The 13,585-nt window shown below is 53.4% G+C and overlaps 1 protein-coding gene across 1 annotated transcript in view; it reads right to left on the reverse strand.

Moving 5' to 3' along the window:
- The window catches only part of LOC137318725 (glutamate receptor ionotropic, NMDA 2D-like), a gene marked incomplete at both ends in the record, with an annotated part of 95,220 nt that overhangs the window by 64,158 nt on the left and 17,477 nt on the right, over positions 1 to 13,585 (reverse strand). Inside the window, one exon of the mRNA XM_067981394.1 lies at positions 3,782 to 4,422. Within this exon, the coding sequence (XP_067837495.1) occupies positions 3,782 to 4,422 (641 nt within the window). The remainder of the gene's footprint in view (positions 1 to 3,781; positions 4,423 to 13,585) is intronic.

Raw genomic sequence — 13,585 nt, forward strand, 5'->3', positions numbered from 1 at the left:
ACAGAATCCCAGATCTAACAGTGTGTGTGGGAGAGTCTGAATGGGCTCCTGATTACAGAATCCCAGATCTAACAGTGTGTGTGGGAGAGTCTGAATGGGCTCCTGATTACAGAATCCCAGATCTAACAGTGTGTGAGGGAGAGTCTGAATGGGCTCCTGATTACAGAATCCCAGATCTAACAGTGTGTGTGTCGGAGTCTGAATGGGCTCCTGATTACAGAATCCCAGATCTAACAGTGTGTGTGGGAGAGTCTGAATGGGCTCCTGATTACAGAATCCCAGATCTAACAGTATGTGTGTGGGAGAGTCTGAATGGGCTCCTGATTACAGAATCCCAGATCTAACAGTGTGTGTGGGGGAGTCTGAATGGGCTCCTGATTACAGAATCCCAGATCTAACAGTGTGTGTGGGAGAGTCTGAATGGGCTCCTGATTACAGAATCCCAGATCGAACAGTGTGTGTGTGGGAGAGTCTGAATGGGCTCCTGATTACAGAATCCCAGATCTAACAGTGTGTGTGGGAGAGTCTGAATGGGCTCCTGATTACAGAATCCCAGATCTAACAGTGTGTGTGTGGGAGAGTCTGAATGAGCTCCTGATTACAGAATCCCAGATCTAACAGTGTGTGTGGGAGAGTCTGAATGGGCTCCTGATTACAGAATCCCAGATCTAACAGTGTGTGTGGGGGAGTCTGAATGGGCTCCTGATTACAGAATCCCAGATCTAACAGTGTGTGTGTGGGAGAGTCTGAATGGGCTCCTGATTACAGAATCCCAGATCTAACAGTGTGTGTGGGAGAGTCTGAATGGGCTCCTGATTACAGAATCCCAGATCTAACAGTGTGTGTGGGGAGAGTCTGAATGGGCTCCTGATTACAGAATCCCAGATCTAACAGTGTGTGGGAGAGTCTGAATGGGCTCCTGATTACAGAATCCCAGATCTAACAGTGTGTGTGGGAGAGTCTGAATGGGCTCCTGATTACAGAATCCCAGATCGAACAGTGTGTGTGGGAGAGTCTGAATGGGCTCCTGATTACAGAATCCCAGATCGAACAGTGTGTGTGGGAGAGTCTGAATGGGCTCACTGATTTCAGTGTGAGTTCTCAGCTTTCATTGTGTATCAAGCATTTCAATAATACAGACTGAGAGACGCATCTCTGTGAGTAAATATTTGTGCAGTCAAACAAAGCAATACTGTTGTGCATCTGTTCGATTTCACTGCCCATCTCTCCCTTCGCAATCCAGCCACTCGCTGGGGGACGGGTCCCCACGGGCACTGCTGCCTGTAAATGGGGAGAGGTGGGTGAGAGGGTTAATCCCCCTCCGATAGGGAACATGCTGCCCGGTGTCTGAGTGTAAATGGGGAGAGGTGGGTGAGAGGGTTAATCCCCCTCCGATAGGGAACAGGCTGCCCGGTGTCTGAGTGTAAATGGGGAGAGGTGGGTGAGAGGGTTAATCCCCCTCCGATAGGGAACAGGCTGCCCGGTGTCTGAGTGTAAATGGGGAGAGGTGGGTGAGAGGGTTAATCCCCCTCCGATAGGGAACAGGCTGCCCGGTGTCTGAGTGTAAATGGGGAGAGGTGGGTGAGAGGGTTAACCCCCCTCCGATAGGGAACAGGCTGCCCGGTGTCTGAGTGTAAATGGGGAGAGGTGGGTGAGAGGGTGAATCCCCCTCCGATAGGGAACAGGCTGCCCGGTGTCTGAGTGTAAATGGGGAGAGGTGGGTGAGAGGGTTAATCCCCCTCCGATAGGGAACAGGCTGCCCGGTGTCTGAGTGTAAATGGGGAGAGGTGGGTGAGAGGGTTAATCCCCCTCCGATAGGGAACAGGCTGCCCGGTGTCTGAGTGTAAATGGGGAGAGGTGGGTGAGAGGGTTAATCCCCCTCCGATAGGGAACAGGCTTCCCGGTGTCTGAGTGTAAATGGGGAGAGGTGGGTGAGAGGGTTAATCCCCTCCGATAGGGAACAGGCTGCCCGGTGTCTGAGTGTAAATGGGGAGAGGTGGGTGAGAGGGTTAATCCCCTCCGATAGGGAACAGGCTGCCCGGTGTCTGAGTGTAAATGGGGAGAGGTGGGTGAGAGGGTTAATCCCCCTCCGATAGGGAACGGGCTGCCCGGTGTCTGAGTGTAAATGGGGAGAGGTGGGTGAGAGGGTTAATCCCCTCCGATAGGGAACAGGCTGCCCGGTGTCTGAGTGTAAATGGGGAGAGGTGGGTGAGAGGGTTAATCCCCCTCCGATAGGGAACAGGCTGCCCGGTGTCTGAGTGTAAATGGGGAGAGGTGGGTGAGAGGGTTAATCCCCCTCCGATTGGGAACAGGCTGCCCGGTGTCTGAGTGTAAATGGGGAGAGGTGGGTGAGAGGGTTAATCCCCCTCCGATAGGGAACAGGCTGCCCGGTGTCTGAGTGTAAATGGGGAGAGGTGGGTGAGAGGGTTAATCCCCCTCCGATAGGGAACAGGCTGCCCGGTGTCTGAGTGTAAATGGGGAGAGGTGGGTGAGAGGGTTAATCCCCCTCCGATAGGGAACAGGCTGCCCGGTGTCTGAGTGTAAATGGGGAGAGGTGGGTGAGAGGGTTAATCCCCCTCCGATAGGGAACAGGCTGACTGATTGGCGTGCCTTGGTTTGAAAGACCAGCCCCACTTTGTCCTTCCAGATTGAATTGAGCAGAGTTAAATCTAATGGGGCAAAGTTTTCAATTTGCCCCCAGGGAAACATCTAGTTTCACCTCCTGGTCTATTTTGAATGCCCCCCTCTGCTCCTCCTTCATCCCTCCCTTCTCACTGAGCATCGCTGTCTTCGATCTTGGTCTCCTTGCAATGCCTTTCAGCACTCGTCCACTTCACAAAGCCTGCGAGTGATCTCATCGCTGCCTTCTCAATGTTTCTTGGGCTTGATTGGTCATGACAAGTTGAGTTCAATACAGACCTGCCCCTGGGAGTGTTTGATGGGACAGTGTAGAGGGAGCTTTACTCTGTGTCTAACCCTGTACCTGTCCCTGGGAGTGTTTGATGGGACAGTGTAGAGGGAGCTTTACTCTGTGTCTAACCCTGTACCTGTCCTGGGAGTGTTTGACGGGACAGTGTAGAGGGAGCTTTACTCTGTGTCTAACCCTGTACCTGTCCCTGGGAGTGTTTGACGGGACAGTGTAGAGGGAGCTTTACTCTGTATCTAACCCTGTACCTGCCCTGGGAGTGTTTGACGGGACAGTGTAGAGGGAGCTTTACTCTGTATCTAACCCTGTACCTGCCCTGGGAGTGTTTGACGGGACAGTGTAGAGGGAGCTTTACTCTGTATCTAACCCTGTACCTGCCCTGGGAGTGTTTGACGGGACAGTGTAGAGGGAGCTTTACTCTGTATCTAACCCTGTACCTGCCCTGGGAGTGTTTGACGGGACAGTGTAGAGGGAGCTTTACTCTGTATCTAACCCTGTACCTGCCCTGGGAGTGTTTGACGGGACAGTGTAGAGGGAGCTTTTCTCTGCATCTAACCCTGTACCTGACCCTGGGAGTGTTTGACGGGACAGTGTAGAGGGAGCTTTACTCTGTGTCTAACCCTGTACCTGTCCCTGGGAGTGTTTGACGGGACAGTGTAGAGGGAGCTTTACTCTGTATCTAACCCTGTACCTGCCCTGGGAGTGTTTGACGGGACAGAGTGTAAGACTGTGTGAGATCCTGTTTGTTCGCGATGACTCCCAAATCTCTCGCGAACGCTCCCAACCTCTCACAGACCCGCAAAACCTCCAGCGAGCCCCTCCCTCCCTCCCTCTCCTCCGGCCCCCATCACTCACCTGTGCAGGCTCCCGGTGCTGTGGCCCGAGCTCCCTGCGCCGCAGGCCCCTCCCGCGATCTGCGGCGGCTGCCTCCCGTCCCGGTGCAGGGCCTGTGCTCCCCGGGTGACGATCCCCACCCCGTCTCTGACCCGCTGGTTGAGATGGTTGCGCCAACCAGACCAGAGAACGGCGAAGGAGCCCGGGGGCAGGTCTCTGGAGGAGGAGGAGGAGGAGGAAGGTGAGGAGGAAGAGGCCCCACCCGGACCCAATGCCAAACCGGCCCCCACCAGGAACCAGACGTGTCCTGGCCCCGTGAGCCCCGCCTCCCTGGCGGCCCTGAATACGATGGCGGCCTCCTCTTGAGAGCAGTACAGCAGCCGGACCTGGGCACCAGCCTCCCTCACCGGTCCCTGGTTGGTCCTCAGCCTGCTGGCCAGGGCTCGATCCCCGGGGTTCAGGTGCTGGACCCCCCTGACCACCCAGCCCACGTAGCTGCTGTCAGTCAGGACCTGCACGTAGCCCACGAACGCCCGATAGCCAGGGTGCAGGGTGGTCACCACTCCGAATTCTGTCCAGTCGTACTCCTCCAGGACCTTGAAGATGACCGAGAGTTGCTGCTGGGTGGAGAGGCCAAGCTGGAGGAAAGTCGAGCCCCTCTCCTGTTGGGGACAGAAAGGAGGTCAATGCAGGCAGGTCCGACACAGAGGAAGGCAGGAATTGTCCCCTCCGTCTCCACAATCCCTCAATCCCACCTACCCACCTTCTCCCCAATCCCTCAATCCCACACCTACCCACCTTCTCCCCAATCCCTCAATCCCACCTACCCACCTTCTCCCCAATCCCTCAATCCCACCTACCCACCTTCTCCTCAATCCCTCAATCCCACCTACCCACCTTCTCCCCAATCCCTCAATCCCACCTACCCACCTTCTCCCCAGTCCCTCAATCCCACCAACCCACCTTCTCCCCAATCCCTCAATCCCACCTACCCACCTTCTCCCCAATCCCTCAATCCCACCTACCCACCTTCTCCCCAATCCCTCAATCCCACCTACCCACCTTCTCCCCAATCCCTCAATCCCACCTACCCACCTTCTCCCCAATCCCTCAATCCCACCAACCCACCTTCTCCCCAATCCCTCAATCCCACCTACCCACCTTCTCCCCAATCCCTCAATCCCACCTACCCACCTTCTCCCCAATTCCTCAATCCCACCTACCCACCTTCTCCCCAATCCCTCAATCCCATCTACCCACCTTCTCCCCAATCCCTCAATCCCACCTACCCACCTTCTCCCCAGTCCCTCAATCCCACCTACCCACCTTCTCCCCAATCCCTCAAACCCACCTACCCACCTTCTCCCCAATCCTTCAATCCCACCTACCCACCTTCTCCCCAATCCCTCAGTCCCACCTACCCACCTTCTCCCCAATCCCTCAATCCCACCAACCCACCTTCACCCCAATTCCTCAATCCCACCTACCCACCTTCTCCCCAATCCCTCAATCCCACCCACCCACCTTCTCCCCAATCCCTCAATCCCACCTACCCACCTTCTCCCCAATCCCTCAATCCCACACCGACCCACCTTCTCCCCAATCCCTCAATCCCACACCTACCCACCTTCTCCCCAATCCCTCAATCCCACACCTACCCACCTTCTCCCCAATCCCTCAATCCCACACCGACCCACCTTCTCCCCAATCCCTCAATCCCACCTACCGACCTTCTCCCCAATGCCTCAATCCCACCCACCCACCTTCTCCCCAATCCCTCAATCCCACCCACCCACCTTCTCCCCAATCCCTCAATCCCACACCTACCCACCTTCTCCCCAATCCCTCAATCCCACACCTACCCACCTTCTCCCCAATCCCTCAATCCCATCTTCTTCCCCATATCTCTCAATCCCACCTACCCACATCCCTTGATCATAGAGGGAGGTGTTAAGGAGCGTCTTAAAGGAGGAGAGAGAGAGGGGGAGAGGTTTAGGGAGGGAATTCCAGAGCTCAGGGCCCAGGCAGCTGAAGGCACGGCCGCCAATGGTGGAGCGATGGGAATCGGGGATACGCAAGAGGCCAGAATTGGAGGAGCGCAGAGATCTCGGAGGGTCGTAGGAGGTTACAGAGATAGGGAGGGGGGGCGAGGGCCATGGAGGGATTTGAACAGGAGGATGAGAATTGTCGGGGCTGGAGGAGGTTACAGAGATAGGGAGGGGGGGCGAGGGCCATGGAGGGATTTGAACAGGAGGATGAGAATTGTCGGGGCTGGAGGAGGTTACAGAGATAGGGAGGGGGGGCGAGGGCCATGGAGGGATTTGAACAGGAGGATGAGAATTGTAGGGGCTGGAGGAGGTTACAGAGATAGGGAGGGGGGGCGAGGGCCATGGAGGGATTTGAACAGGAGGATGAGAATTGTAGGGGCTGGAGGAGGTTACAGAGATAGGGAGGGGGGGCGAGGGTCATGGAGGGATTTGAACAGGAGGATGAGAATTGTAGGGGCTGGAGGAGGTTACAGAGATAGGGAGGGGGGGCGAGGGCCATGGAGGGATTTGAACAGGAGGATGAGAATTGTAGGGGCTGGAGGAGGTTACAGAGATAGGGAGCGGGGGGGGGAGCAGAGAGTTCTGGACGAGCTGGAGTTTACGGAGGGCGGGCGATGGGAGGCCGGGCGGGAGAGCATTGGAATAGTCGAGTCTGGAGGTAAAGGGCACGGGTGAGGGTCTCAGCAGCGGACGGGCTGAGGCAGGGGGCGGAGACGGGCGATGATACGGAGGGGGAAGTCGGTGACGGAGCGGATACGGGGGTCAGGAGCTCAGCTCGGGGTCAAATCGGACGCCAAGGTCGCGAACGGCCCGGTTCAGCCTCAAACAGAGGCCGGGGAGAGGGACGTAGTCGAAGGCTCGGGGAATGGAATTGTGGAGTTGTAGAGGGAGCGTTACTCTGTATCTAACCCTGTACCTGCCCTGGGAGTGTTTGATGGGACAGTGTAGAGGGAGCTTTACTCTGTATCTAACCCTGTACCTGCCCTGGGAGTGTTTGATGGGACAGTGCAGAGGGAGCTTTACTCTGTATCTAACCCAGTACCTGCCCTGGGAGTGTTTGATGGGATAGTGTAGAGGGAGCTTTACTCTGTATCCAACCCAGTACCTGCCCTGGGAGTGTTTGATGGGACAGTGTAGAGGGAGCTTTACTCTGTATCTAACCCTGTACCTGCCCTGGGAGTGTTTGATGGGACAGTGTAGAGGGAGCTTTACTCTGTATCTAACCCTGTACCTGCCCTGGGAGTGTTTGATGGGACAGTGTAGAGGGAGCTTTACTCTGTATCTAACCCTGTACCTGCCCTGGGAGTGTTTGATGGGACAGTGTAGAGGGAGCTTTACTCTGTATCTAACCCTGTACCTGCCCTGGGAGTGTTTGATGGGACAGTGTAGAGGGAGCTTTACTCTGTATCTAACCCTGTACCTGCCCTGGGAGTGTTTGATGGGACAGTGTAGAGGGAGCTTTACTCTGTATCTAACCCTGTACCTGCCATGTGAGTGTTTGATAGGACAGTGTAGAGGGAGCTTTACTCTGTATCTAACCCTGTACCTGCCATGTGAGTGTTTGATAGGACAGTGTAGAGGGAGCTTTACTCTGTATCTAACCCTGTACCTGCCCTGGGAGTGTTTGTTGGGACAGTGTGGAGGGAGCTTTACTCTGTATCTAACCCTGTACCTGCCCTGGGAGTGTTTGATGGGACAGTGTAGAGGGAGCTTTACTCTGTATCTAACCCTGTACCTGCCCTGGGAGTGTTTGATGGGACAGTGTAGAGGGAGCTTTACTCTGTATCTAACCCTGTACCTGCCCTGGGAGTATTTGATAGGACAGTGTAGAGGGAGCTTTACTCTGTATCTAACCCTGTACCTGACCCTGGGAGTGTTTGATGGGACAGTGTAGAGGGAGCTTTACTCTGTATCTAACCCTGTACCTGACCCTGGGAGTGTTTGATGGGACAGTGTAGAGGGAGCTTTACTCTGTATCGAACCCTGTACCTGACCCTGGGAGTGTTTGATGGGACAGTGTAGAGGGAGCTTTACTCTGTATCTAACCCTGTACCTGCCCTGGGTGTGTTTGATGGGACAGTGTAGAGGGAGCTTTACTCTGTATCTAACCCTGTACCTGCCCTGGGAGTGTTTGATGGGACAGTGTAGAGGGAGCTTTACTCTGTATCTAACCCTGTACCTGCCCTGGGAGTGTTTGATGGGACAGTGTCGAGGGAGCTTTACTCTGTATCTAACCCTGTACCTGCCCTGGGAGTGTTTGATGGGACAGTGTAGAGGGAGCTTTACTCTGTATCTAACCCTGTACCTGCCCTGGGAGTGTTTGATGGGACAGTGTAGAAGGAGCTTTACTCTGTATCTAATCCTGTACCTGCCCTGGGAGTGTTTGATGGGACAGTGTAGAGGGAGCTTTACTCAGTATCTAACCCTGTACCTGCCCCTGGGAGTGTTTGATGGGACAGCGTAGAGGGAGCTTTACTCTGTATCTAACACTGTACCTGCCCTGGGAGTGTTTGATGGGACAGTGTAGAGGGAGCTTTACTCTGTATCTAACCCTGTACATGCCATGGGAGTGTTTGATGGGACAGTGTAGAGGGAGCTTTACTCTGTATCTAACCCTCAACCTGCCCTGGGAGTGTTTGATGGGACAGTGTAGAGGGAGCTTTACTCTGTATCTAACCCTGTACCTGCCCTGGGAGTGTTTGATGGGACAGTGTAGAGGGAGCTTTACTCTGTATCTAACCCTGTACCTGCCCTGGGAGTGTTTGATGGGACAGTGGAGAGGGAGCTTTACTCTGTATCTAATCCTGTACCTGCCCTGGGAGTGTTTGATGGGACAGTGTAGAGGGAGCTTTACTCTGTATCTAACCCTGTACCTGCCCTGGGAGTGTTTGATGGGACAGTGGAGAGGGAGCTTTACTCTATATCTAACCCAGTACCTGCCCTGGGAGTGTTTGATGGGACAGTGCAGAGGGAGCTTTACTCTGTATCTAACCCTGTACCTGCCCTGGGAGTGTTTGATGGGACAGTGTAGAGGGAGCTTTACTCTGTATCAAACCCTGTACCTGACCCTGGGAGTGTTTGATGGGACAGTGTAGAGGGAGCTTTACTCTGTTTCTAACCCTGTACCTGCCCTGGGAGTGTTTGATGGGACAGTGTAGAGGGAGCTTTACTCTGTATCTAACCCTGTACCTGCCCTGGGAGTGTTTGTTGGGACAGTGTAGAGGGAGCTTTACTCTGTATCTAACCCTGTACCTGCCATGGGAGTGTTTGATAGGACAGTGTAGAGGGAGCTTTACTCTGTATCTAACCCTGTACCTGCCCTGGGAGTGTTTGATAGGACAGTGTAGAGGGAGCATTACTCTGTATCTAAACCTGTACCTGCCCTGGGAGTGTTTGATGGGAGAGTGTAGAGGGAGCTTTACTCTGTATCTAACCCTGTACCTGCCCTGGGAGTGTTTGATGGGACAGTGTAGAGGGAGCTTTACTCTGTATCTAACCCTGTACCTGCCCTGGGAGTGTTTGATGGGACAGTGGAGAGGGAGCTTTACTCTGTATCTAATCCTGTACCTGCCCTGGGAGTGTTTGATGGGACAGTGTAGAGGGAGCTTTACTCTGTATCTAACCCTGTACCTGCCCTGGGAGTGTTTGATGGGACAGTGGAGAGGGAGCTTTACTCTATATCTAACCCAGTACCTGCCCTGGGAGTGTTTGATGGGACAGTGGAGAGGGAGCTTTACTCTGTATCTAACCCTGTACCTGCCCTGGGAGTGTTTGATGGGACAGTGTAGAGGGAGCTTTACTCTGTATCAAACCCTGTAGCTGCCCTGGGAGTGTTTGATGGGACAGTGTAGAGGGAGCTTTACTCTGTATCTAACCCTGTACCTGCCCTGGGAGTGTTTGATGGGACAGTGTAGAGGGAGCTTTACTCTGTATCTAACCCTGTACCTGCCCTGGGAGTGTTTGATGGGACAGGGTAGAGGGAGCTTTACTCTGTATCTAACCCTGTCCCTGCCCTGGGAGTGTTTGATGCGACAGTGTAGAGGGAGCTTTACTCTGTATCTAAGCCTGTACCTGCCCTGGGAGTGTTTGATGGGACAGTGTAGAGGGAGCTTTACTCTGTATCTAACCCTGTACCTGCCCTGGGAGTGTTTGTTGGGACAGTGTAGAGGGAGCTTTACTCTGTATCTAACCCTGTACCTGCCCTGGGAGTGTTTGATGGGACAGTGTAGAGGGAGCTTTACTCTGTATCTAACCCTGTACCTGCCCTGGGAGTGTTTGATGGGACAGTGTTGAGGGAGCTTTACTCTGCATCTAACCCTGTACCTGCCCTGGGAGTGTTTGATGGGACAGTGTTGAGGGAGCTTTACTCTGTATCTAACCCTATACCTGCCCTGGGAGTGTTTGATGGGACAGTGTAGAGGGAGCTTTACTCTGTATCTAACCCTGTACCTGCCCTGGGAGTGTTCGATGGGACAGTGTGGAGGGAGCTTTACTCTGTATCTAACCCTGTACCTGCCCTGGGAGTGTTTGATGGGACAGTGTAGAGGGAGCTTTACTCTGTATCTAACCCTGTACCTGCCCTGGGAGTGTTTGATGGGACAGTGTAGAGGGAGCTTTACTCTGCATCTAACCCTGTACCTGCCCCTGGGAGTGTTTGATGGGACAGGGTAGAGGGAGCTTTACTCTGTATCTAACCCTGTACCTGCCCTGGGTGTGTTTGACGGGACAGTGTGGAGGGAGCTTTACTCTGTATCTAACCCTGTACCTGCCCTGAGAGTGTTTGACGGGACAGTGTGGAGGGAGCTTTACTCTGTATCTAACCCTGTACCTGCCCTGGGAGTGTTTGATGGGACAGTGTACAGGGAGCTTTACTCTGTATCTAACCCTGTACCTGACCCTGGGAGTGTTTGATGGGACAGTGTAGAGGGAGCTTTACTGTGTATCTAACCCTGTACCTGCCCTGGGAGTGTTTGATGGGACAGTGTAGAGGGAGCTTTACTCTGTATCTAAACCTGTACCTGCCCTGGGAGTGTTTGATGGGACAGTGTAGAGGGAGCGTTACTCTGTATCTAACCCAGTACCTGCCCTGGGAGTGTTTGACGGGACAGTGTAGAGGGAGCTTTACTCTGTATCTAACCCAGTACCTGCCCTGGGAGTGTTTGATGGGATAGTGTAGAGGGAGCTTTACTCTGTATCCAACCCAGTACCTGCCCTGGGAGTGTTTGATGGGACAGTGTAGAGGGAGCTTTACTCTGTATCTAACCCTGTACCTGCCCTGGGAGTGTTTGATGGGACAGTGTAGAGGGAGCTTTACTCTGTATCTAACCCTGTACCTGCCCTGGGAGTGTTTGATGGGACAGTGTAGAGGGAGCTTTACTCTGTATCTAACCCTGTACCTGCCCTGGGAGTGTTTGATGGGACAGTGTAGAGGGAGCTTTACTCTGTATCTAACCCTGTACCTGCCCTGGGAGTGTTTGATGGGACAGTGTAGAGGGAGCTTTACTCTGTATCTAACCCTGTACCTGCCCTGGGAGTGTTTGATGGGACAGTGTAGAGGGAGCTTTACTCTGTATCTAACCCTGTACCTGCCATGTGAGTGTTTGATAGGACAGTGTAGAGGGAGCTTTACTCTGTATCTAACCCTGTACCTGCCATGTGAGTGTTTGATAGGACAGTGTAGAGGGAGCTTTACTCTGTATCTAACCCTGTACCTGCCCTGGGAGTGTTTGTTGGGACAGTGTGGAGGGAGCTTTACTCTGTATCTAACCCTGTACCTGCCCTGGGAGTGTTTGATGGGACAGTGTAGAGGGAGCTTTACTCTGTATCTAACCCTGTACCTGCCCTGGGAGTGTTTGATGGGACAGTGTAGAGGGAGCTTTACTCTGTATCTAACCCTGTACCTGCCCTGGGAGTATTTGATAGGACAGTGTAGAGGGAGCTTTACTCTGTATCTAACCCTGTACCTGACCCTGGGAGTGTTTGATGGGACAGTGTAGAGGGAGCTTTACTCTGTATCTAACCCTGTACCTGACCCTGGGAGTGTTTGATGGGACAGTGTAGAGGGAGCTTTACTCTGTATCGAACCCTGTACCTGACCCTGGGAGTGTTTGATGGGACAGTGTAGAGGGAGCTTTACTCTGTATCTAACCCTGTACCTGCCCTGGGTGTGTTTGATGGGACAGTGTAGAGGGAGCTTTACTCTGTATCTAACCCTGTACCTGCCCTGGGAGTGTTTGATGGGACAGTGTAGAGGGAGCTTTACTCTGTATCTAACCCTGTACCTGCCCTGGGAGTGTTTGATGGGACAGTGTAGAGGGAGCTTTACTCTGTATCTAACCCTGTACCTGCCCTGGGAGTGTTTGATGGGACAGTGTAGAGGGAGCTTTACTCTGTATCTAACCCTGTACCTGCCCTGGGAGTGTTTGATGGGACAGTGTAGAAGGAGCTTTACTCTGTATCTAATCCTGTACCTGCCCTGGGAGTGTTTGATGGGACAGTGTAGAGGGAGCTTTACTCAGTATCTAACCCTGTACCTGCCCCTGGGAGTGTTTGATGGGACAGCGTAGAGGGAGCTTTACTCTGTATCTAACACTGTACCTGCCCTGGGAGTGTTTGATGGGACAGTGTAGAGGGAGCTTTACTCTGTATCTAACCCTGTACCTGCCATGGGAGTGTTTGATGGGACAGTGTAGAGGGAGCTTTACTCTGTATCTAACCCTCAACCTGCCCTGGGAGTGTTTGATGGGACAGTGTAGAGGGAGCTTTACTCTGTATCTAACCCTGTACCTGCCCTGGGAGTGTTTGATGGGACAGTGTAGAGGGAGCTTTACTCTGTATCTAACCCTGTACCTGCCCTGGGAGTGTTTGATGGGACAGTGGAGAGGGAGCTTTACTCTGTATCTAATCCTGTACCTGCCCTGGGAGTGTTTGATGGGACAGTGTAGAGGGAGCTTTACTCTGTATCTAACCCTGTACCTGCCCTGGGAGTGTTTGATGGGACAGTGGAGAGGGAGCTTTACTCTATATCTAACCCAGTACCTGCCCTGGGAGTGTTTGATGGGACAGTGCAGAGGGAGCTTTACTCTGTATCTAACCCTGTACCTGCCCTGGGAGTGTTTGATGGGACAGTGTAGAGGGAGCTTTACTCTGTATCAAACCCTGTACCTGACCCTGGGAGTGTTTGATGGGACAGTGTAGAGGGAGCTTTACTCTGTTTCTAACCCTGTACCTGCCCTGGGAGTGTTTGATGGGACAGTGTAGAGGGAGCTTTACTCTGTATCTAACCCTGTACCTGCCCTGGGAGTGTTTGTTGGGACAGTGTAGAGGGAGCTTTACTCTGTATCTAACCCTGTACCTGCCATGGGAGTGTTTGATAGGACAGTGTAGAGGGAGCTTTACTCTGTATCTAACCCTGTACCTGCCCTGGGAGTGTTTGATAGGACAGTGTAGAGGGAGCATTACTCTGTATCTAAACCTGTACCTGCCCTGGGAGTGTTTGATGGGAGAGTGTAGAGGGAGCTTTACTCTGTATCTAACCCTGTACCTGCCCTGGGAGTGTTTGATGGGACAGTGTAGAGGGAGCTTTACTCTGTATCTAACCCTGTACCTGCCCTGGGAGTGTTTGATGGGACAGTGGAGAGGGAGCTTTACTCTGTATCTAATCCTGTACCTGCCCTGGGAGTGTTTGATGGGACAGTGTAGAGGGAGCTTTACTCTGTATCTAACCCTGTACCTGCCCTGGGAGTGTTTGATGGGACAGTGGAGAGGGAGCTTTACT

The sequence above is a fragment of the Heptranchias perlo genome, unplaced genomic scaffold (assembly GCF_035084215.1).
Source record: "Heptranchias perlo isolate sHepPer1 unplaced genomic scaffold, sHepPer1.hap1 HAP1_SCAFFOLD_718, whole genome shotgun sequence".
Taxonomy (NCBI): domain Eukaryota; kingdom Metazoa; phylum Chordata; class Chondrichthyes; order Hexanchiformes; family Hexanchidae; genus Heptranchias; species Heptranchias perlo.